At 34.0% G+C, this 24,837-nt stretch overlaps 7 protein-coding genes and 1 long non-coding RNA gene across 14 annotated transcripts in view; 5 read left to right on the forward strand and 3 right to left on the reverse strand.

Moving 5' to 3' along the window:
- Window positions 1-1,436: 1,436 nt before the first annotated feature.
- On the reverse strand, window positions 1,437-2,093 carry LOC135792553 (uncharacterized). Its single transcript, XR_010548382.1, has 2 exons — window positions 1,956-2,093; window positions 1,437-1,903 (listed from the first exon to the last, which is right to left on the reverse strand). It is a non-coding gene; the product is annotated as an uncharacterized lncRNA (long non-coding RNA).
- Window positions 2,094-7,689: 5,596 nt separating this feature from the next.
- LOC135792091 (G kinase-anchoring protein 1-like) lies at window positions 7,690-9,319 on the forward strand. The gene is given in 7 exon segments (XM_065302710.1): window positions 7,690-8,133; window positions 8,186-8,356; window positions 8,358-8,442; window positions 8,500-8,669; window positions 8,723-8,849; window positions 8,905-9,053; window positions 9,118-9,319. Coding segments are annotated over 7 exon segments (876 nt in total). The 5' UTR covers window positions 7,690-7,980; the 3' UTR covers window positions 9,139-9,319.
- On the forward strand, window positions 9,289-11,192 carry Ids (iduronate 2-sulfatase). Its single transcript, XM_065303884.1, has 3 exons — window positions 9,289-9,615; window positions 9,685-10,426; window positions 10,486-11,192. Exons 1-3 carry the CDS (start codon window positions 9,289-9,291, stop codon window positions 11,094-11,096), a joined length of 1,680 nt encoding a protein of 559 aa, XP_065159956.1. The 3' UTR covers window positions 11,097-11,192.
- A 35-nt stretch (window positions 11,193-11,227) lies between these two features.
- cmb (combover) lies at window positions 11,228-16,672 on the forward strand. Of its 2 annotated transcripts, XM_065303880.1 has the most exons (10): window positions 11,228-11,599; window positions 11,730-11,856; window positions 11,919-12,106; window positions 12,171-12,320; window positions 12,457-13,583; window positions 13,644-13,899; window positions 14,101-14,490; window positions 14,543-14,964; window positions 15,198-16,266; window positions 16,318-16,672. In XM_065303880.1, exons 1-10 carry the CDS (start codon window positions 11,468-11,470, stop codon window positions 16,438-16,440), a joined length of 3,984 nt encoding a protein of 1,327 aa, XP_065159952.1. In that variant the 5' UTR covers window positions 11,228-11,467; the 3' UTR covers window positions 16,441-16,672. The 2 variants fall into 2 exon arrangements, with proteins under 2 accessions (XP_065159952.1, XP_065159954.1); XM_065303882.1 differs by lacking the exon at window positions 12,171-12,320 and having other exon boundaries at window positions 11,229-11,599.
- A 135-nt stretch (window positions 16,673-16,807) lies between these two features.
- barr (non-SMC condensin I complex subunit H) lies at window positions 16,808-19,803 on the forward strand. Its single transcript, XM_065303883.1, has 8 exons — window positions 16,808-16,965; window positions 17,135-17,281; window positions 17,338-17,472; window positions 17,532-17,986; window positions 18,040-18,195; window positions 18,254-18,591; window positions 18,656-19,242; window positions 19,307-19,803. The coding sequence occupies exons 2-8, from the start codon at window positions 17,147-17,149 to the stop codon at window positions 19,517-19,519; spliced, it is 2,019 nt and encodes a 672-aa protein (XP_065159955.1). The 5' UTR covers window positions 16,808-16,965; window positions 17,135-17,146; the 3' UTR covers window positions 19,520-19,803.
- On the reverse strand, window positions 19,791-20,933 carry LOC135793041 (deoxycytidylate deaminase-like). The gene is given in 4 exon segments (XM_065303885.1): window positions 19,791-20,113; window positions 20,116-20,235; window positions 20,294-20,544; window positions 20,602-20,933. Coding segments are annotated over 4 exon segments (621 nt in total). The 5' UTR covers window positions 20,661-20,933; the 3' UTR covers window positions 19,791-19,922.
- A 92-nt stretch (window positions 20,934-21,025) lies between these two features.
- Window positions 21,026-21,896, reverse strand: LOC135793042 (deoxycytidylate deaminase-like). 2 transcript variants are annotated; one of them, XM_065303886.1, is made up of 3 exons: window positions 21,712-21,896; window positions 21,411-21,658; window positions 21,026-21,187 (listed from the first exon to the last, which is right to left on the reverse strand). In XM_065303886.1, exons 1-3 carry the CDS (start codon window positions 21,768-21,770, stop codon window positions 21,150-21,152), a joined length of 345 nt encoding a protein of 114 aa, XP_065159958.1. In that variant the 5' UTR covers window positions 21,771-21,896; the 3' UTR covers window positions 21,026-21,149. The 2 variants fall into 2 exon arrangements, with proteins under 2 accessions (XP_065159958.1, XP_065159959.1); XM_065303887.1 differs by having other exon boundaries at window positions 21,026-21,351; window positions 21,712-21,894.
- A 1,421-nt stretch (window positions 21,897-23,317) lies between these two features.
- Window positions 23,318-24,837, forward strand: part of rg (A kinase anchor protein rugose) — a 103,621-nt gene continuing 102,101 nt past the window's right edge. For 3 of the 5 annotated variants that reach the window (XM_065301964.1, XM_065301960.1, XM_065301967.1), the window contains exon 1: window positions 23,319-23,632. In XM_065301964.1, coding sequence (XP_065158036.1) covers window positions 23,459-23,632 — 174 coding nt within the window. In that variant the 5' untranslated portion in view covers window positions 23,319-23,458. Of the gene's footprint in view, window positions 23,633-24,837 lie in introns of all 5 variants that reach the window. The other 2 variants (XM_065301956.1, XM_065301963.1) reach the window with 1 other exon arrangement.

A 24,837-nucleotide genomic window follows, 5' to 3' on the forward strand; every position in this document is an offset into this window, starting at 1 on the left:
ATCTACTTTGCATACAAATCTAAAATTATACACAAATTTACTTAAAACTACTAATTTGCTATAATTTAATACATTCACAAAATGTCTTGTGCTCAAATGTTCAAGTCGGCTTGCTCAAACATGACTCTATAGAAATTAATCACTGTCACAAATCACAAATTATGGTTTTCATGTTCTAATTGTACCATCGACAATAGAAACCCGTTAATTTTGAGCCCATTATGCAAAGTACATGTTACTCAGTTATCTTGTGTAAACTGCACGACCACTATTAAATAAGTGACCAACATGTTTGCAATCGTAAAATATGTCTCATTGTTGATGATAAAAAACACCCCGCTAAATGTTGGCCGTGAATCGGCTACTTGTTTCGCTAATTTATAGAAAATATTTTTCAAACGCTTGTTTGGAAAGCGATTCATTGTTCTGAAGCAAATCGTAGTTGTCTTTTGGCTTTCCTTGCTCACGCGATGACATTTTAGAAACACTATCGTCAAAAGCTGCAAACAAAATTTAAAATTTGTTGTTTTTAGGGAATAAAATATAATTATTACTTACAATAACTAAATAGCCTTGATAAATCAAATGTACGCGTTGTACAAGTGGCATAACAAATTTATCAGCGACTAATCTTCGTAGTTTCAAACATATCTGCGTGCCAGCATGTGTCAGGAACAGAACAACTAATGCTTTATAGTATTGATTAAAATATCTGACTAAATCATCGCAGGAATTCCGTAAATTCAATAAACTTTGCAGTTTTTCTTCGTTTTCTCTTACTTCGATGCCCACATGATCAAATTTCGCTAACTTATCGATAATATTGTTCAATTCCGTTAAATAAATCTGTATATCATTCACCGCCTCGTATCCACAGAGAAATGTTTGCGTCAGAATCGTTTTGTAATACAAACTCAGGCCAAAACTGATTTGATTCCACGTTGTGGGTTGTCGACGCATTGAATTCCATAAATACATAACAACTAGGGCTGTACAAATTAGCCGGCCAAGCCAGTTAAGGAAGTTAACCAGGCTAATTAGCTGGCTGACTACTCGGCTTAGCCGGTTAACCGAAATTAGCCAGGCTAATCAGCTAAAGGCTAAATCGGCCAATTGCCTAATTTTATATTTTATACAATATCTGTTCGGACCAAGTCCGACAAACGTATGGATAACGCGGCGAATTGTTATAACTTGCATTTGGAAACAAAGATATTGTATAAAATATAAAATTAGCCAATTGGCCGGTTTAGCCTTTAGCTGATTAGCCTGGCTAATTTCGGTTAACCGGCTAAGCCGAGTAGTCAGCCAGCTAATTAGCCTGGTTAACTTCCTTAACCGGCTTGGCCGGCTAATTTGTACAGCCCTAATAACAACAGTAAAATGAAGAATTAAAGTTGTGTAACATAGGAAAGCTCTGTATATCACTCCGTATCTTTTGATTATGATGTGTTTATTGAAGTTTTTCTTTAGAATGTGATTGATTGATTTTGTAGCTTGAAGAAAATTATTACAAACTGACACATTGCATACGTAGATTAGGTAGAATATCATGAAAATATCACGCATGAATCTTCTACATATTGGGGCAATTCTACCCCAGCCAAGGTGGGCATTACTCTCTTCGTGTGTTAATATTAGATTAACAGCAACGTTGATAAGCACAAAACCAACTGTGATCCAAGATGCGTAGAAAGTTGTGTAGAATTTGTTTGTATGAGAGTTGTAATATGGCAAAACGTAGATGAGTGATGATATTTTTAAAAACATTATAATTGTTGTATTAATATGAATAAATTGTTGAATAGACTGTTTAATTATTTATTGTTTCATGCTGAATAATATCCCTGGAATATTTATATTGATTGTATGGTTTATAACAAGTTTTGCAGGGAGCATAACGCTACAAAAGAGAAAAACTATATTTTAGTGTTAAAAAGGTAGAATAAACTTACGCCAAAACGAATGTATTAAGGTGATTGTTATATAGTTACAAATTATTTAGAAGTTCTTTAGTTTTTTTTAGTTCTTTTCATGTGTCGCTTGCCGTTAGTTTGTTGTGTTTCTGACTTTTTGCGTTCTGTACACATTCCTAATGATAAACTTTCACAAAAAATATCATTATAATGCGCTAAGTAAAATCAATGGAATATAGAGGGGTTAATGGGAGACACAATTAGGTCCAATGTATTGTACATAACATTAATAGATATAATATAATATATTTTTTCTAACCATATATTATGACATGCTAACTGTGTTGTTTTCAACAGAGTTTTGAGATATATATTTTGTGATTTCAGTGAAATTGTATTTTACACTCCGTGTTAATACTTATAAATGTTTATAGTTTTAATAGTATATCAAGTGGCTGAACAAGAGGTTTACACAAGAGAATGATTGTTTAATCAATCGAGTGTTTAACAACTTTTAGCCACGTGATGTTTACGTTATTTTTTCCACTTCTACTCTATTTGCACGTTTAGGTCTTTTGTACGAGTATTTGAAGTTTTGTATTTTAAATTTTCCAAATTTGGTCGTGACGAGCCGACACAAGCAACAGCAGCGCCTGCTTTGACTTGTTTCGTATGGTCTGGTCCTGCACTTGGCTTGGCCGTCCGTATATAAAATATCATTTTTTGTGTCTAAAAAAAATATGGAAAAAAACTGGCGCTGGGAGTAAAAAAGCTGGAAGTAGAAATAGGTTTTTGACGTGATAACGTCTTTAAAATCGTTTTAGTCGGGTGACATGTTCAGAAACTGTGTCACGAGGCCTCTCGAGGCCGATCGCAGGTATACCCCCCTCTCGTTATAACGAGAGAGAGACGGACCGATCTCCCTTCTCATCTCGAGCGCTGCCAGTCATTCCGTGAAACTTGACACGCGGAATCCTCACGAGCGGAGGCAGGCATAGCGTTCGAGTGAGTTGACCGATCTTCCGTCTCTCTCACTCTAGCGGCATACAAACGAATGGAGATTTTCTCGTGCGGTTAAGTTTTCGTTGAATGTTTAACAGTAAAACAAAATGTGAAGTGCAAGTGAAGTGTTACAACAATTGCAACAAACAAAACTTATATCACCAATAAGACGTTATCACGTAAACATCTCGATCGTAAACCTACTTTACAAACAACCATTTTTTTTTAGTTGTTATGTGTAGGCAGAAAAGTGAATATAAACAAAGTAAATAAATGATGGAATACAGGAAAAAATTTAGGGTTAAATTTATAGTATAACCAATTTTAAGCTCACTTTTTCATCGTATTGTTAAATGTAAAGAACTAAATCCAAATATATGTTAATGAAAACACAAAATTTAATCATTTTGAATGAAAATAAGACGAAAAAGTGTGCGTCCAATATTTAGTAGGTTTTATTATTGTGTAGTAAGATAAATTTTAAATTACTAATTATAATTATACAATTATAATCATAAAAATAACTAAACAACTAATGAAATGGAAAAATGTTGAATTGTCAATATTGTAAACTTTACCTAATTTTAATTACCAATAACTCTGTGCACTATAAACCCTTTTATTTTGTATTTTGTATAAATTAATTACAATTCATTGTGAGTTTTGTTGGTAAACTGTACAATAACAATCATATACGTGACCAACATATTTGCTATCGTAAAATACATCGCATTGTTAATAACAATGAATTTCCCGCTGAATTTCGGGCGCGAATCAGCAACTTGTTTCGCTAATCCACCCAACATATTTTTCAAACGCATATTACTAAAACGACACATTATTCGAAAACAAATTGCAGTTGTTTTACGTCCTTCTTTGCTTACACGACCACATTTAAGAAATACAGCCGTGAATAGCTAAAAATATCATAAATTTTAAGTTTAATGAATAAGTCTAATTCATATTTCTACTTACAATTATTATATACCCAGGATATAATAAATATATTCTAGCTCCTGGAGAAATATGTGTTACTTGAATAAAAATATGCAATTGAAGACAAATCTCGATAACACAATACAATAAAAACGTAAACATTAATTCTTGATATTGTTTATTGAAATATCTTATTAAATCATCGCAGGCATTATGTAAACTTATCAAACTGCGAACTTTGTCTTCCAATAAATGTTCTTCTGTTTCCAAAGGTTTAATTTCTGCTAATCCGTCGATTACATCATTTAGTTTTTTCAGATAAATTTCAATAACGTTTAAAATTTCATTTCCACAAAGAACTGCGTGATTTAACACAATTTTGTAGTAAAAAGTCAAGAGATTTCCCAGTTTAGGCATAAAAAATGGACTTCTGGAATACAGCTTTACATAGACTAATGTTAAATAAAATATTAGAACAAAATGCAGTAACAAGCCACGAATTAAGGCACCATAATAAGAAATCTTGACTCGAATATTAAATATTCGCATGAGATTGCTGTCAATTGCCCGAACGGTGCGCAAAAAGTTATTGCAAGCAGTCACATTACAAGAATAGATCAGATATATTATCATTGTCATGTCACGCAGGTACATGTAACATATTCTAATCAATGGTATTTGAAACTGGCCGTCGAAAGTATTTATTACATGAATGATTACTTTAGCAAAAATAATTATTGCGGTAAAACATGGGACGTAGCGAATTATGTAGAATTTATGTGTGCGATGATTGTAAAAGGGGAGCACGTACAAAAACGCAGATATTTTCAAGACAATGTGTAGTAGTTTCATTTTGAAGAGTACTAAAGGTATTTCATAGTTGCAGGGTCTTTTATAGGTGCTAAAAATAAGAAAGAAATTATCGGTTCATTGGTTATTTGATTGTTTGTGGACAGGAAACAAATTAATCATTCATTTATATTAATAAAATTGAATTAATTGGAAATATAAATTTTTTTGTTATATAGGCAACCAAATGAGTAAGATTAGCTAAACTTCTGAATATAACCAACTCTTTGCACTTTCTTGACGTATTTTTAAAACTAGCAGACAAAATCTTAATTTGTGTTAATAAAATACTGCTTTTGACATTTCGGATGAAAATAATACAAAAAAGTGTGAGTCAGATATTTATTTAACTTCATTAACATTCTTTTACTACTTTTACATTGCTAATGAAAATTGTACAATTACAATCATATAGCTAACAACCAAATTAATAAGAGTGAAAAATGTTGTGTTGTCAACGTTAAAAAACACTGCTGAAAATATTGGTGGACATGCAGTAACTTCGCTTGCTAAGAAAAACAGTGAGTTGCGCAAGTTTCGAATATTCCTGAATCTTCCCACTGCTTTCATACAAATTCCAACGCATTTTTTGCCTTCGTTGGTCACGCGATTGCATTTTGTGATTATAATTACTTGCACCTATAAAATAAATCATTTTTATGCGTAAATTTTGTTTTCTCCTAACTTACTGCGGCAAAAAATATATTCATTTCTACGAATACAACATCAGTAGATATATTAAACCCTCTGCGTATCCAGAAGTTGATGCTGAGGCCAGTTACAAGCGAGCCATAAACAAAATATGAAAAGATTTTCCATCTGTACACAAGGTTGAAGTTTCTAATTAAATCATCACAAGCAGAATGTAGTTTTATAATATTTTTGAGTTTCTTTTCATAAACATCATGAAAGGGCCCTAGTAATACCAAAGGCATTGTTAATTCGTCAATCAAACGATTTACCATAGCCAAATGTGCTTCAATAATATCTAACACTTCAAAAATGCAAAGAGTATTTAAGTAATGAGCAGTTGACTCCAATATTATAACACAGTGTTTAAAGTAACTAGTCCAGGGCGCATTGTCTCTCCAAATATCATAAAAATATGGAAATTGTAACGGTGATAATATAAATGCAAATGCAAGATGCCGGTAATATCGTCGTTTGTTGAAGTTTATTCTCTCATTGAAATGTTCAGCCAAAATGTGATTTGCAAAACGTACAATTTGAATAAAAGTGTTGATTATTGAAATGCGCAAAGAGAAAAATGATATTATTCTTACAATGTCTTCTGTAATGGGAATTAGGGACCATATTCTAAATTTTTGATTTTGAATTTGAATTAAACACATCCGGATTATTTTTATACTTGGGTAGACTAACAAAATCAGAGTGGTAAAGAAGGAATGGTAAAATTTTCGAGTTTTGCAGTTGTAAAACGGCAAAACTCCAAAAATGGCGGCAATTTTTAGGACTGAATTGATTAATGGCATGTTAACGAATACAAAACTAATGTTTTTGGATACTTATTGATGCGAAAAGGGTTTTGGATTGGCATTGATTGATTAGATTTCCGCTTCAGAGATGATTTAATTTACGTGATATATTATTTATTTTGTAATAATTTCAATTTTTACTTATAATAATGAACAAATACTAAAATATTTCTTGGAAAAATCATTTCAATTAAATTAAACTTTTACTTAGAGGATTTATTATAAGTACCAAAAACAAACAGGTAGTTTTCTGTTTATTGGTTATTTAATTCTTTGTAGGCAGAAAACGAATTAATTATTTATTAATAATAATGAAAGTGAATTGTTTGCATATTTTAAGGCAAAATTTTTCATAATATAGGCAACCAAATATGCAAAATTAGTTACACCTAGGAATGTAACTTATTTTTGGCACTATTTTCAACGTATTCTTAAAACTAACAGACAAAACCCCAATTTGGATTAGATAACAATTTTTTTTAGCATTTCAGATAAAAATAAAACAAAAGTGAGCATTAGATATTTATTAAACTTCATTAATAAGTGTATACCTATCTTTATACTGTTTACATTGCTAATGAAAATTGTACAACTACAATGATGTAGCTAACTAACAAATTAATAAGTGTGAAAAATGTTGAGTTGTCAATATTGAAAAACACTGCAGAAAATATCGGGGGACATGCTGTAACTTCCTTTGCTAAGAAAAACAGTGAGTTGCGCAAGTTTCGAATATTCCTGAATCTTCCCACTGCTTTCATACACATTCCTACGCATTTTTGCCCTCGTTAGTCACACGATTGCATTTTGTGATGATAATTACTGGAATCTATTAAATAAATATTGTAATGTTTATTGTAATATTTAACATGTTTTCTTCGTTTGGTTTCTTTTTAACTTACTGCCGCAAAAAATATGATGACTGGTACAAGAATATCTTCTGCAAAAATATTTAAACCTTCGCGTATCCCCAAATTTATGCTGGATCCCAATACAACCGAGCTAAACACAAAATACGCAAAGATTTTCCATTTAAACACAATGTTGAAGTGTCGAATTAAATCATCACAAGCGGAATGTAGTTTTATAATATTTTTGAGCTTCTTTTCATGAACATCATGAAAAGGCTCTAGTAATACCAAAGGTATTGTTAACTCGTCAATCAAACGATTTACCATAGCAAAATGGGCTTCAATAATATCTAATACTTTAAAAATACAAAAAATATTTAAGATATTCGTTGTTGCTTCCAATATTTGAACACATTCATAAAAATAAGTTAACCAAGATTCTAATTTTGATGTATTTTATTACTTTCATTTATGAATACGTAATCCATTGTATAGTTTAAAAATATTCATTTATTAAAGTTCTAATGTTCATAAACTTTATGAAGAAGCCCTCAGGGCGAAACATGTCAAACTCATTATATAAAATTGTAAAATCCAGTAAAAATCACGTAGAACTTTAATAAATAAATATTTTATCTTGAAACAAGTTTCCTGCAAACAAAAAACAAATTCCACCTGACAAATGTGATAGACCAAAAGGACCAAATCATCAAGAATAAATTAACATTACTAGTGCTGAATATGATCATTCACCAACTTAAAATTTGATTTGACATTGAATTTGTTACATCTAGTCATCGGTGTTCGGTTGATTTGTTTACTATACTCGATCCTGTAAACAGTAAACAAAAACGTGAGAGGTTAACATCCTGCAAAATTACACTTTGTTGCTTGCAGAGCCTAATACATTGTTTTAAAATTTAATTCAACATGAACATCGTCGTCCAATCGAGATTTGCTTGCTTGAAGTCTGAAGAAGAGGAACCTGTTCCTAAAGCACCAAAACCAGTGCCAAAGGATAATGCCAACAATAAAAACAAAAAAGATAAGAAAACTACTAACAATAACAACGCCAACAAACAGGTATTGTATTAAAATTAAAAAAAATGGATGTTAAATTGATAAATCTTTGCAGTCAAATAAAAAACAGAAAGCTGCCAAAGTAGCAACTGCCAAACAATGGGAGGAGTGGAAACAAAAAGATGAAAAACTTGTTAATGGCAACTTTGAGCAGGATTTGGAGAATGCTTTGATGATGTCCAAGATTCACTATGAAGAAAACAAGGATTCAATACTCAAAAGCAGACTCAACAAAAGGCAAAAAACCGGAAAAGAAGAAGAATTCAAAGAAAACAGTTAGTTTGGATGAGTTTTTAGCTGGGGAACCTGCTAGTAAGAAAATAAATTTAAATTTAACTAAAAATTATAATAAATATATTGATATTATAGAGGATACACCTGACAATATTCCGTTAAGTGTTGTGAAAGAAAGTAAAGGTGACTTTTTTGAAAAAAACGTTGAAGATGTCAAAGAGGCACTCAATCGAGAAAAGTTTAATGATAAAGTCCGTGAGAGACAAAATGTAATGGATGAGATTATTTCTTCAGCTCAATATCAAGTAAGTATATTATTAAAACATGAATGTAGTATTTTACTAAAACCTTTTTTTAGGAAAAACTTGAAATTGAGAGAAACAAAAACGAGGCTTTAAGTAAAGAATTAGAACAAAGTCGTGCGGAAATCACTGCCGTCAAGGAAAGAAACAAGACTTTATATACATTATTATCAACTGGAGAAAGTAAGAATCTTTAATTTCTTCTAAATATTGTTTATAAAATACATTTTACTGTAAGTGAAAGGCAAAGCTGAAATAATCAATGAACTTGAAAAGTTGACTGTGATCAAAGATGAATTAACACAAGAAGTTTCACGTCTTCATGGATTGTTGGAACAGGAACGCTCCAAAGTTGCCGCTCTGTCTAATGAGAAACAATTGCACAAGGTGATATCAATTTTTTTAATTAAAAAAATCAATAAATTTATTGATATTATTCTTAATATTTTAGAAGACTGGAAAGAAGCATTAAATGTAATTTGTACTACAGGTAAACATATTATTGGAAACATTTGATCATGATTTGTACTAGTTTTGTTAATTTACTATTACAATCGTCAATTATTGCAGTATTATCTTCTTATTTACGCATTCGAATGTGTTGCTTTATTAGTTCATATGTATGTTAATTAAATATATTTTGAAATATGTAATCCATTTATTTTCGAAGAGTTTATCAATGAAGATAACCTCTATTCACAATAATAACACTTGCATCAAAGTAAAACAAATGAAATTTACAATGAATTTACTAAAATTACTTCTTGTGATTGTTATAATATTATGTGATGATAAAAACCTAGGAAGGTGTAATAAATATAATGTGCTTTTCATTGTTGTGGATGATTTACGCCCGGCATTGGGGATTTACAATGACACAAATGCATACACTCCAAATATAGACAAACTTGGAGCTAAAAGTGTCATTTTTAAACATGCCTTCACGCAGGTAAGATATTTAAACATAAAAAATGATGAAAAAAATTATTTATTGCAAGATTATGCAATTGTTATTTAGCAAGCACTCTGTGCACCCAGCAGAAACTCATTTTTAACCAGCAGAAGACCAGATACTCTTCACCTCTATGATTTCTACAACTACTGGAGGAAAACAGTTGGAGATTTCACAACATTACCTCAACACTTTAAAGACAATGGCTATGTGACCCATTCAGTTGGAAAAGTGTTTCATCCTGGTGTTTCATCTAATTTTACAGATGATTATCCAAATAGTTGGACTCTTCAACCTTTCCACCCTCAAACTCAACAATATAAAAACGCGAAAGTATGTATAAATGACACTGGAACATATGCAATGAATATTGTATGTCCTGTGAGAGTTGAAGAATCTCCAGGTGGAACATTACCAGATTTAGAAACTTTAGATGCTGCTTCACAATTTCTTCAGGTTTACAAAAACAAACCATACTTTTTAGGCGTTGGTTTTCAAAAACCTCACATTCCGTTGAAATATCCTCGGAAATATTTGGATTTTCATCCGATTGATAATGTTTCAGTGCCGAGTTTTCATGAGAAATCAATGCCGACAGTTGCGTACAACCCGTGGAATGATATGCGACTAAGGGATGATATAAAGAATTTAAATCTTGATTATCCATTTGGTAGGATACCAGATGATTATACAAGAAAGATTGTTCAAAGTTATTCAGCTGCAGTGACTTATATTGATGATTTGATTGGCAGTTTGCTTAAAAAGGTGAATTTAGATAAAACTGTTGTAGTTTTATTAGGAGATCATGGTGAGTTGTAAAAGTTGCATGAGAACAAGAGTAAAAAACAATTTGTTTACAAATTTTAGGTGTTTCCATGGGTGAACACGGTGAATTTTCAAAGTATAGCACTTTTGATGTTGCAACGAAAGTTCCATTGATGATCTACATACCAAAATTCACTCAGAAATCTTTAATATTTGATCAACCGGTGGAACTTTTAGATGCTTTCCCGACTTTAGTAGATTTTACGGCAGTCTCAAAAGCGATGGATACTTGCGTAAAGACAAAAATACCAAAAGAAAAGCTTTGCACTGAAGGCAAAAGTTTATTTAACGATATGGTTAAACTAAAAGTCAATCAATTGAATGAAAATTCTAAACAGAAAGATGAATACGTTGCAATCAGTCAATATCCACGTCCGGGTATATTCCCCACGGTAAAACCGGATAGTGATAAACCAAAACTGAAACAAATTAAAATAATGGGATATTCTATACGAACTTCAGCATATCGATACACAGAATGGATTGGTTTTGATCCAACAACTTTTAAAGCTAATTTGACAAATGTTTATGCAAAAGAATTGTATAGTCATGCTATAGATCCTCAAGAAAATATTAATTTAGCTAATTTACCTGCCTTAGCTGGTGTAATGAAAGATTTGCGTAGTAAAATGCTGAAGAAATTGAATGTTTAATCGAAAACCAAGTTAGTTTTGTTAAAATTTTACAAGTTAATTTTTTAAAAGAGCGTGAAATGTAGTTTTGGTTGCATACATAAATGGAAAACAGTCTTCACTTGTTTTTATTATTTTGCGACTTCCTGAAAGGTATCAATCCAAAAATAGCCGAAAACCCTCCCAAAATCTGAATAATCCATCACCATATTTAGATACGCAAGCAGTAAATAATCCTCTAATGTCTAAATCAACGTGTATTTTCCTTTTGGAACTGTTGCGCTTTCTGCGTACTGTTGAATTCTGAAGAGGTTGAGGTTAAGACTGACGATATCAACAGCTTTTCAACGTGTGTTTGAACATCTCCTGCAGCGTTTCACGCCTCCAGCAGGATGCCGCACGAAAACAAGCGCGTGTATATGTCGCCCAAAAGCACCGGCACGATTCCAAAAGTGAAACAACGTAATAACAACAACGCAAGCGGCGGTGGCGAACGCCGCAGCAACCTGGTTTCCAACAACCTTGTAAGCTTTTATATTTAGAACACTGACTAAAAAGCTATTTGAATGCGATAGAAACTCTCATTCAGACTTGCACTGCATATCAAGCTCTAGAGCTTCCTACTAGTAACTAAAAATATCAATCAATTTTAAGGGGAATGAATTTGAAGCACCAGAAGTGAACACAAACAGAGGGAATAGGAATCAGAACAGAAATTTACACTTTTTTCACATGATGGACCTAAACCAGGAGAATGGAGTGCAAAATGGAATATTTTCTTGTAAGTATAACTTCTTTATATCCATCTGAAGCATAAAATGCAACATTTTTATTGAAATAAAGCCAATGGAACACTCACCTCCAATGAAAGCAACACAATATCAAGAAGAAACTCATCTGGGCTGAGTAAGTGTGATAATGTCGCAAAATATCCAGACAAGAAACAAATTGAGAGCAAACTCAGCCAAATACAAGAATATCTTCAAGTTGCCACTTCAATGAAAGCCAATATGAAGAAAACTGATGAACAGGTAAATATTTCAAGTGTTATTGCATTAAACTGCATCCAAATTATTGTTTAATTTAATTAATAAGATTCAAAGCATTTCAATTCAATCACCAAATATGAGTGATGAGGAGCCAATGGATGATGAGCAGTTAGATGCAATTATCAAAGACCTCACTGACAGTGCAGATAAATTACAAACAATTTTAGATGAGATTGATGGAAAGAAACCGAATCAGGTGATACGGGTGTGACTAAACTGACTTCATCAGCGTTTTTAACAACTACAGCTAGAAATTGTACCATTTTTGCCATTACAAGTGTTTTTGGTTGAAAATTTTAATTTTTAAGATAAATATTAATTTTTTCGTGTAGTTTTCAGATGGATCGGAACATTTAGACCCTGAAGTAGTCCGTCAAAACAAGAACGAGCTTGAGCGTAAAGTAGACGTAGCAACACGAGATTTACAAATTCTTAAAGAACAAGAAAATTATTTATTGCAGTTGCAATTGAATGCTGAGAATAAATTACGCGAGGCACGAAGCGCACAAGCCAAACTTGCGAAAACGTCGCAGAGTACGCCTTCGCAAGTCCGCAATACAAACACCAACTCCGAATCGGAATGGTGTAATGATTCTGATACTTTATCAATGTCCGGAGCTTCCAGCGGAAGAAACATTGACCTGCGCGAGTTGGAGGAACGAATTAAATCTTTTAACGTTGACGAAACGAAAGTTTGCTTCCCGGAACAATTCCAAGGACAAATTGATCACTTGCAGAATCATATTCAGCAGATGCGCGAAAGTAACGACAATCGGTCACAATTAATTCAAATACTGGACTCGCGTGATGCGCAACTTCAAGCACAACATAATTCTCTTCAGGGAAAACTTCAAGAGTTGCAGAATAAAAAACATCAAGTTGATCAGCTTGTGGTTCAACTACAAACGATGAATGAGGAGTCCGAGGAGGACGAAATGGGTTGTCATGTTAAAAAGATTGTTAACATGAAGGAACAATTGACGAAATTGAAAGACATGTTGAATTTAGTTCAAAACACTGAGAATTCAATTGAAGGACAAGCAATTGAAGACGGGATTAATTCAGAGATTGAAGAGAATGTTAATCGGTTGATTGCGAAAACCGATAATTTAATGCAGCAGAATCGCATCCCGCACGTGGAGAACGTTGAGAATAGTTCAAACGAACGTCACGTGAAAGAAAAACAAGTGAATAAGAAGTCTATGAATGCTAACGAGAAAGAACGGATGAAATTACAAGCGGAAATGCGAGCAAAGCGTAAAGAATTAGAAGAGTTAATGTGTAAACACAAAGCGGTGAATTCGAATCTCAATCATGACAATCACAGCGAGAAAAATTCCGAAATGGGAGCGTGTGGTAATAGTAACACTAATAGCAACTTTGAAAATGCTGGAAATGCCTGGTATCCGATGGATTCGAATATTTTTAACACCAGAGGAGAACAACATTCAAGCGAAAGGTATTTTTAAATAGTTTTTTAAGGTGCAAAATTAAATTTTATGTTACATGATATTTCTAGTGACGATTGTCAGGAGGAAGATCCGGAGTTTTCGGAGATGCACTCGTCTAGTGAGTTAAACACAGCCGGTGTTCAACCAATGCCTGTTTTTTCGTATCCGACGGCGCATTACATCCGCAAACGGTCACAAGAACCGGCAAGTCCTCGCGTTGAAATGCCACATGATCAAATATCGTCCAGAAGTCCAGCTAGGAGTGTACGCAGCGCAACTCCTGCTTTCCCAGCACGTAATCACGAAAACGCTTCTAGAAGTCAGGTGAATAATCAGATTAAAATTTTAAAACGTCCAAATCTCGTTGGAGTTGTATCGTAGCAGGACTTGAAGGTTCTTCTTGCTTTGTATTAAGAAGTTCCGTCAAAGATTCTTTGAATTTCAATTCAAAGAATTGATTTTGTTGCGAAAATTGATCCACAATCATTTTGAATTTTTAAGACATGTAATATTTTGTTGTTTTAGATACAGAAACAATTGGAATTGATCAAAACCGTCTGCGATTCGATGCTTGATTCGAATAATGACGAATCGGAACAGACAGCGCCAGTTCGCGTCCGGAATAATCTCACTCCTTCTCCAATTTATTCCGAACCTAGACATTTTTCGCCACGCTCGAATCTTCCTACTGCTAGTTCAACAAACGCTTTGAATGTTGTAAATTGTCCCGAACCGCAGATTAATATGCAAATGCCGCCGAATCTCTCGCCAAACGATACCACAGCTTATAATAACTGGCTGACGACGAATTCTCTACAAACTCAAGCTTTTATACTCAATACTTTGAATCAATGCTGTCAGATGTTGTGGCATCAACAAAAGGAACTGTCTACGTTAAGAAACACAGTTAATGTTGTAAGTATTCTGTTATTAATTAGTTAAAATGTTTAAAAGTTTGATATTTTAGATGCAAGATCGTTTTGGAAATGTTTATCACGATGATAATACTCATACACCATTATGTATGCAGTCAAATCCATGTTTATATCAACCAAACATCCCAAATAACTACAATTATCGCCATCCGATGGTCCCGAAGGCGAATCAAATGACTCAACAGCAACACCAAGCGAATCTCAGTTCTGGATCGATGCCGAATCTGAATGGCTGCGCGCATTCATCCGCTAGTAACGCTACTAACATGGAGCATGCCGCTTTCTGCAATAACATGATGGCGAACGCGACTAACAGCGCCACCGCACCGGTAGTACACCATCAGAACCATGATCATCCGTTGAATGTCCCCGCGCCCATTTGGAATGGACAGGCGTTGAACAATCAAGTCGCACCTGGTAATCGAGCGAATAATTACTGGGATAACTTTCGCAGGTGAGAATAACACTTGTTATTCAGTACATACTATGAAATAATTGTATATTATAAGTTATAAAATATAGCGACACTCAGCGTAAAATTAGGTAATATTTTGTTTTGTGTGAGTTCTCGTTTGTTGCGTTGTGTTTTTTGCTTATTACCTTATTAATATTGTCATAAGATCACTCTCAGGTTAGTTTTTTTAAGTACCATGCGAGAATTTTATGCTAAAAGTGAGTCATTTTCAGTTATTCGCGTCAAAACTTGTTCTCAACGAAAAGTAATGATGGAACGCATGGGATACAAAACTTGTTCAATGAAAGATCGAATCAAACGTCGGAAAGACGGGTTAATCAAGACGTAGTGTCATCAACTTCTTCAGTTGGCATAAGTTCTCTATTAGCGAAGTCAAATAGTATTCATAATGAAACTTCTGTGTCTGTATCTGCTTCTGCATCGGTGGAGAATTCACCACGGCGTATTTCCGTGCCGAAACGGCGTGTGAGAACTGGGAATTCGCCGGAACGTCGGCGACAAGATAAACCAGTGAATAATGAAGATAGTTTTTCATTACCGCCATTATCACGCATTGATTCACAGTTTTCGATTCATACGATTCCGGATTCCTGCGAGGCGGCTGTTAATAGAAGTACAATTGCGAGCAATGCGCAGAAAACTAAACTTATTGAAGATTTGCGTGAGAATGTATACAAAGAAGTCGCTTCTTTAATCTCTGCCAACGAAGAGCGGCCGCATTTTTTAATACAACTCTTTCAAGATCTACAATTGGTTAGTTCTGATCCTCTGAGAAGGAATGTCTTACAAAGTGTGCAAGAATTAATCACAAGTTCATTAACTAATGCGTCCAGGCAGCAACAGAATGAAGTTGAACCAGCGCGTCCGATAGAAAAATATTCCATCGCTGAAGAATCAAGTGCAGAGTATGAATTGTTGACAATGCAGCATGATGCATCGGCTACTACAAGTGATGGTAATATGAGCGATATTGTTGCGGACGCGCAGAGTGACATGCAGAGAGCTACGTTGATGTGGCCGATGATTTCGAAACATCAAGATGCACAGGAACAGTTTCATGAGCCACCAATGGCGTCTTTTCTTAATATGCGCCATGAGGATGATGCGTATATGATGCCTTTTGGTAATGGTGAGGAAGAAATGCCCAGGTTGCAGATTTTGGTGCAGAATGGTGACTTGGCCGAGGCTGATCAGAGTTGTGCGGCGGAAGAAGACGATGAAGGAGCTGTTGGTGGCTTGTTGAATATTTTAGAGAGAAGTTCCAGTAGTAATACAGGACAGGTATAGAAGAATTTTGTTTTAAGTATAAAATAATATATTTGAATTTTTTAGATACATTTGGTGGAAGAAGAACTTAATTTGGAGACAGAGGATGAGAGCGAACAGGGTTTAGACCAAGTGCCAACCAGACTCAGCAATCCACCTTCGATTGGTTGCTCGCCGAAGTCGCAATAAGCGTGAAATTAACAGTTGCATTTTGTACATAGATCATAATTTATTTATTTTGCGTTTTGTTATCATCAATTCAAAAATCCAATAATTAACGTTAGAATTTAGAAATTAATATGAAACATGTTGATAAATATGTACTAGTGAGCTCAGAAAATTTATCAAAACTATAAAAAATGTCTAACTGAAAGAAATTATATGGAAAAGCGTAATTAAAATATAACTACAAGACAGATAATCTTCTATGACATACATATATATTACAAAAGCTTGCAAATTCTTTGAATTTGGATTAAAAACATTTAAGATAATGAGGATTTCGTATAGAAGTATTTTGTGTGTTGTAAAAATGCCGTTCGTGGCGCTGGCGTCGACTAATTTTGAAAATATAAACACGAAAGACGCTAACCAAGTTAATAAGTTTTAACGGTTTTTTGTGCACTGTTTTACGCGATGCTTGTTGATGAACTTTGTTATAAATTGTGATTAGAAGACCAATTATCATTGCTCATCTTGTACGCACCATAAACAGTAAGTTCCTTATAATTTTATTGATTAATTTAAAAGAATATTCAATATTTTATTCTTTGTTAGAGTTAGTAACCTCTAAAGTAACCGTTTTTGCAACACAAAATTGTTCTTACATTTGTTTTAGACATTAAAACATAATTTCGTTAATAATTATTGTTTCTGTCTTTAGAAAGGCTTCAAAATGACAGCCAAAACCTTAGCTACTTCTACTCCTCTGCCTACACCTTCAAATGGCAGGAAACGAAAGAGTGTTCGAGTCAGTGTTGATATCATCGAAGAAACACCAAATAAAAGGTCCCATCTCTTAGAACTTCCAGTAAGTTTTATTCTACTTGTTATTTCATCAGAGAATATATTATTATTTTACTTTAGGATGAAGATGATGAGTCTGAAAGATCCAGGAGGAGAAGTTTGGCTATTGTGGCCAGTAGAATCAATGAAACTGATTATTCTAAGGAAAACATCCAACCACAACTGGAAATGTGCATGAAATTATATGCCAATAATGTAAGTCAACTAAACACACAGCCATTTAGAATAATTAATATTTTACACAAAAATTGCAGAAAATTGATTCAAAGAATGTGTGGGCTTTTAATATCATTGATATTCTTAGTGTTATCTGCCGAGATAATACATTTGATAAAGACACACTGAAAATTGCTACATCTTCACTGGATGCTGGATCAAAAGTGTTTGGTTTGAGAGTGGATTGTGTCCATGCGCAAACATTGCAATTGGCATCAAATATTATTCGTAACTTTCAAAGTGATCAGCCAGAGGAAGAACCAGAAGGAGCACCAACTGATGAAAACCCCCAGGAGGCAAAAAAACGTAAAAAAGCAACGAAGGCAAGGAAAATGTTAATTGGTGACGCTAAATTTCCCAGCACGACGAACCACGACTTGACTAAGTTGTATGCGCCGTTTAAAATGATGCCGCAAATGGACTTTCAAATCAAACATAAAGGATTACTTAATCAATATCTACGATATGATCATGCGCTGACATATAAATTTATGTAAGTGAAAAACGTCCGTTTTAATTAAATACTAATTATCAATTCAATTACAGGACAGATAAACCGTATTGTCGAAGTGAACAAGAACTTGAGAACTGGGATGAGAAAGCATATGATGAAGAAGTGGATTTTATTCATTACGACACTCCCGAGGAATTAATGTGCGACAACATTTGTCAGCGCTTTACTAATTTTCACGATTACGTAGAGTAAGAAAAAAGTGAATTTACTAGAAATTCAATCATTTCTTTATAAATTTGTTTCTAGTGGCGATGATGATGATAAACAGGAAGGTGACGCTGAAATCGACGAAGTAGTCTACGATAATACCGGCCTTCCCATTCCGGAACTTGATGGGTCCATTCATGACCCATTTCAAGATCCAGATTATCTTCGCGATGACGATGCAGTGGAAGAGGAGGAAGTCCACGCTGAAATTGGACGCCCGAATGTTCAATTCATCAGCGATACGCGACCATTGATGAATATCGAAGAATCCGGCTTGGAATATTTGTATCAAACGTTAAAATCTGGTTCAGGTTCAGTTTTGATCAATTTGTGGGCAGGACCATCACATTGGAAGCTTAAAGGCATCAAACAAGCAAGTAAGTTGAAGTTAATTACAAAAATTGTCAGAATAAAACTAATTTTATAAAAAAAATCATTTAGAAACAACTTTTACGGGCTCAATCCAGCACAAAGAGAAAAAAATACGTCGTGCAAAAAAGAAAGATGTCATCGAACTAACTTACTCCTTCGAGGAAGAATTCCCGAGTGCTATGTTAAAGAAATTGCGAAAAAAGAATACGAGGAAGTTAAAGCCTTCTCCGTATCGTATTCCATGTCAAGTAGTTGACGAAACACTGAAACCTTTTGAGACATTCAGAAAAAGATATGTTTTACCTGTTGGTGCATCACTTAACAACAATCAGGAAGATATTGGTGAGAAAAGCCACGAACTCAATAATGAGGAATATAATTATGAAAATCCCAATGATTCCCAATATTGTAATGATGGCGATGAGAATGGTTACGATGATGATGATGCTGGCATGAATGTTTCACACACCAGTGAGGTAGGTGAACATCGTCAGGCGGGCGAGAATGGGGACTTTCTGGCAATGGAAGGCATTGAGGTGCCTGATGTTGTGCCCAAGTCGACGATTGGATATGCGCGCACAGCGAAGAAGATGAACATGCGTAGGTTGAAGTGTAGTGTTTGGGATTACTTGTCTGGGGCTGATACGTACCGTACAGTAAGTTATTATTATTATTGATTTGTATAAACATGTTTTTAATCTAATTTTTGTTTGTTTATAGAACGATATCGATAGTAATAAGATGAAGGTGACTGAAGAGAAACATTTCAATGAAATGTACGCACAACTTCCAAAAGTGATCACGAAAAGTATGCGCGAAGCGTTGTCGGCGCCATTGACATTCGCAGCGCTTTTGCATTTGGCGAACGAGAAAATGTTGGTGCTTCAGGGCATTCCTACGTTTGAAGATATAATTATTAAACAGTACAAATAAGAGGAATTTAACGATGTTAGATTTTAAGTTGAAACAATTGAAACATATTATCAAAATATATATAAATACATAAAAAATTAATTGTTGATAGCCTCACGTAGCCTCAGAAAGAAAACGGTCAATTAAAATAATTATATTTTGGTTTTTGTCGATTTACGGCAGCATAAAGCGCACAGATGTTCACAATCCACACTAAAGACCAAAAGAGAGGCAAAAGATGAACCTAGGGATACTTAGTATAGAAATATTAAATTTAATAAAGTGGTCTAAGTTAAATCGTAAAATATTGTATAAATTTTAATATTTGGTGTAAATTTTGCCTAGTTTTGGTCCGTTGAACTACATAAACCAAAACTTTTAAAAATTCCAATGTTCACACATATTACTTTGAAGTACAAATTATTTAAAATTCCTTAACTGGTGTTTGTGGAAGTTGATTCATGTTATTCCAATCAATCTCTGAGAAATCAATCACTATCTTTTTATGTTTTGGTGTGTACTGCCAGTACTTAATCCCTGCAGCATCAAACATGATTTTTGAAGCCTTTGTGCTGGTTTTATGAGCATGTTTATCAGACATGTAAATTACTTCCTAATCCCTGATTGTATAATCAACTTGGCACATTCATTACAAGGGAATAGAGCCACATACATTGTGCAGTTCTTTACATCTGCTGAATTTTTGTTTAAAATCGCATTCATTTCAGCATGACAGACTGCAAGTATTAAATAATTTAGTATAGGCAATGTTTAGTTTGAGTTTTAAATACTTACCAAACAGATACTTTGTGTTAAGTGAGTTACGGTTCCCACCTTGACTTTTTGCCCATGAAAACTGATCATCATGACAACCAAATGGCATACCATTGTATCCAACGCCTACAACTCGTTTTTCTGAGTTGACTATGCAAGCACCAACCTGGGTAGCAGGATCTTTGCTGCGTTTTGCTGCTAGGAATGCAAGTGCCATAAAGTATTCATGCCAATCAATGTAATCTGTTCTTTTTCCTGTTGAATTTGTACTTCTAAACAAAAAACATAAATTAAAAGCAAATTTTGTTTTATTGTAAAAAGAAACATACTCAGAATTTAATTCTTCATGTGTGTGTTTTTCAGCATTAAGGTTTTCAGGAGTTTCCATGATGTACAAGGTGATGTTTAGTAAATTATGTGTGTCTAAAGTTTTTCACACTCTGTGAAGAAGTGAGGTTAAATCAATAAAGAATAACAGTTCTAAGGGATTGTCCATTAATCACGTGAGTCATGAAGGGGAGGGGTTTGTTAAAAATCACGAAAAATCACCAGGGGGAGGGGGAGTGGAGTAAGATATCACGTGTATTTATTTTTTCGTCAAACGCACGATTTCTAAAGAGAAAAGCGGCGTGTTGTTGTTGGGATTAAAATACACGTGATGATGGGGGTGGGGGGTGGGGGTAATCTTAAACCTCACGACGTATCACCAAGGGGGAGGGGGGGTCCAAAAAATGAAAAAAAAAGATCACGTGATTAATGGACAGCCCCTAACCAGTTTATTTGATAAAAAAATCTATTATCATATTTTAAATTACTTTACATTTGTGAAAAATCTAATAAAATACTATTCGTTGAAGTATATTGCTGAACATCAATATTAGCTGCCTCCAGCATAATTTTCGCTGCCTTCATTTCCTGAAAATTGCCATATTTATTAGTTAAATAAAATACTTTAGTGATTCCTGTTTTAATAAGCAGTTTGGCACATTGATTGCTTGGAAATAGTGTCACGTAGATTGTGCCATTACTTGCATTCATCGGATTTTTGTTCACAATTGCATTCGTTATTGCGTAGCAAACTAAAACTTTACTTATTGAAATTCACTTTCTCAGGACACACAAAAACTAAATAGCATACCATATTCGTGCTTAGTAAATATTTTCCCCAAACTTTTCCAAGGAAAATGTTCGTGATCATCATTATTTTTATTATCTCCCAGATACGGCATGGTATTATAGCCTACTCCAACAATTTGTTTCTCTGGATTTACCACACATGCTCCAACTTGCGTTTCGGGATCTTTGCTGCGTTGAGCGGCCAAAACTGCAACGCCCATGAAGAAATCATCCCAGTTAATGTAATCCTCCCTCTTCCCAGGGACTGGTCTTTAATATCATCAATATTAGACAATTATTAACTAATTACAATTGATACCTACGGTTCACTGTTCAAAATGGCGTCGCTCGTTTCAGTTTTCATCTTTTTAGGAGTACTCATCTTGATGCAATTCTATACTGATACTAAATAAGTTTATTTGATTAATATATTGGGAAAATATTAGCGAAGATTACAAATAAGTGATAAGCGTTTAAAAAGGAATTATGATGTAATTAATTTCAATTAAAATTGATTGCGATCGATTGACGTTGCGGTATATGCTGTATCAAATCCACATTCGCCTCATTCAACATCAACTTGGATAATTTCGTTATCGACCGATAGTGATATTTATTCGATAGATAAATGACTTTTTTGATTCCCGATTGGATGATCAACTTGGCGCACTCATTGCACGGAAAGAAGGTGACATAAATGGTGCAGTTGATCACGTTTATCGGAATTCTGTTCACGATTGCATGCATTTCCGCATGACAAACTAGAAAATTAAAAATGTAAATGCTTTTTCTTAACTTATTCTTCAAAATCTTACCATATAAATGTTTTTTAAGATCGGCTTCATTATTTTGGTCCCATCCTTTCCATTCATATTTCTCATCATTCGATTCTTCTGCCGTGTATGGCATTGCGTTGTACCCAACGCCAAATATTTGTTTGTCAGGGCTTACAACACAGGCACCAACTTGCGTTTTTGGATCTTTGCTGCGTTTTGCGGCTAGGAGTGCGACTCCCATGAAGAAGTCATCCCAATTTATATAATCAAGTCTTTTCCCGCTTGGGTTTGATCTGTGGTTTAATCTGGTTTAATGACAGTCTTTTTTATCTTTTGTTTGTAACTTACATTTGTTCGAGTTCTTCTGGTTCAGCCATGATGTATTATGATGTTTCGTTTGTACTTGTTACCGTCAAAGTTGATGTCAAGTTGATATTAGATTTGTTATCATATAGTTTTTTTTTTTATTTAGGTTCGTTGATATAAACATGATAAGAACTTTTGAGAAATTTTGCCACTCTAAATACCTTTAACAAGGCATAAATGTGTGCATTTATCAATATAATCAATATCAAGACGTTTTTATCACTTGGAATTAAGTATTGAATCATAAAGCTTTAATGATTGCATCATTATGTTGCTCAATATCCGCAAAATTCGATTTGTTTTATAAAATTTTAAGAATGTAGACTATTTTTTTAGTAGAATTATTAAATTATATTAAAATAAATTCAATTAGTAAGTGCAGACTCATATTCTACTAGAAATCATAATCGCTGGAACTGATTGAAAACATTTTCGAACATTCAAACAATTTTGTGGGTTACATAAACATTAATTCTTGCAAGCGTACCACCAAGTGAATTGGAATAGACACTATGCAGTATTTTAATTTTAAACTAAATTAACTACAAATACAAATTATACTAAAACTTAGGCATTTATTTTATATAAAATGACTTAGTATTTGTTGTTTAAATGATGGTAATGTGTATTTATTGTATTACCAATTAATTCTGTTGTTTTATTTTAATATTGTTTGAATTCTTGGCGACAATTCCAATTCTATTAGAAATCACCAAGTTGCGCATAGAAAGTCCCTAGTCGGACAATATTGATAAGGAGAGGAGATGCCGGCACAGTCGGCGCTTCTGTCAACAGTGCTGTCAATTTCCAACATGGCAGAATGTCGCTAGCGCTTGTGTCATGTGACGGTGGAAAATACGCCGTTTCCGCGCCAGCAGTGACGATTTCGTGCACGAGAACATTGTAAATACCGCGCCGGGTGGCCGCCATGGAAATGGCGGAGGTGACGGCGTCGCAGCCGCCGCCGATCGGCGACATCAAGCATCCCGAAGAAGTGATTAAGATGACTGTGAATGATAAACTTAAGTTTGCCGTGCTGATTGGATTCATCGAAGTCGGGCAGGTGTCCAACCGGGAAGTCGTCAACACCGTCCTGCAATTGGTAAGCTGACACTTTTAATTAAAACCTGCAAAATGCGCAGAAACATCGCAACACATGTAAACTGTTTGCGACGTTTCTGGTTACGCGATGCGGGGGTGTACAACAAGAAGCAGAAGAAGAAGAACAAGTGACTTTGTTTGGATTCCCGCTAATAAAATGAAATAAAACAAACGCGAAACATAAATGAAACCATAGGGTACAATATGAAACAAGTGACAATCGATCCGCATGCATAAATTTACATTGTGCGTGCGTTGTCGCACACGTTGGCATTTGGATAAACAAATGCGGCGAGTGAGGTGTGTTATGTTTGCGCCTGCACACGTCGAGGTTTTTACTTGTTTCCAGCAGGCCTGCAGCACCTAACCCACACGTATATTAATTGCAAGCGGTGGGCGTGCCGTCGGTAAATATCCAAAGCTCGACAAAAACTTGTTACACATGCCGAATCAATATCGGCAGCTAATTAAATAAAGTGCCATCGTAATTTATAATTTAATTAACAACAGTAGTCCTGTTTTGATGGCACATGTAGTAGCAAGACAATGAATTTTGTTTTATTGACGAGTTTACTGCTCGTTTATGTGCTACAAGGTTAGAGTTCCAGTTGCCCTTGCATGCCGCGTGGTTAATTGATGGATATTTATAGTTATTTATTATTTACACGGAAACCAAGCATGATACAACTATGATTTGTGGGGAATATATTCTCAATTAAATTATGCATCAAGTTGTGGAAGAATTTTTTAAATTGCATAATTACATAAAAAGTTATATAGGTACATTTAAAGTTTGATTTTGTAAAATTTTAATTTTTATTTTACAAATTTGGCTGAAACTTTTTATATAAAATAAATACAACCAATAATTGAGCGTAGAATATATTCCCGATTAAATAATTTATCAACTTGCAAAAGAATTTATCCAATTGGAATATTACATAAAAGTTATAAATATTTAAAGTTTGATAATGTAAAATGTTCAAAATTTGTCTGTAGTTTTTAATCAAAAATAATTATTAACAAAATAATCAAAAAAACATATTTTCAACTAAAATATTTATCGACCTGCAAAAGATTTTTTTCATTGAAGTATCCTATAAAAAGTTATAAGCATTTAAATTTCGACTTTGTAAGGTTTTAGAAAATTTTCACAAATTTATCTGTAACTTTTGATAAAAATTAATTATCAATAAAATAATTTCT

The sequence above is a fragment of the Atheta coriaria genome, unplaced genomic scaffold (genome assembly GCF_025399875.1).
Source record: "Atheta coriaria isolate IRGN ID8LTWV9N9 unplaced genomic scaffold, Caltech_Dcor_3.1 hic_scaffold_5_pilon, whole genome shotgun sequence".
Taxonomy (NCBI): Eukaryota; Metazoa; Arthropoda; class Insecta; order Coleoptera; family Staphylinidae; genus Dalotia; species Dalotia coriaria.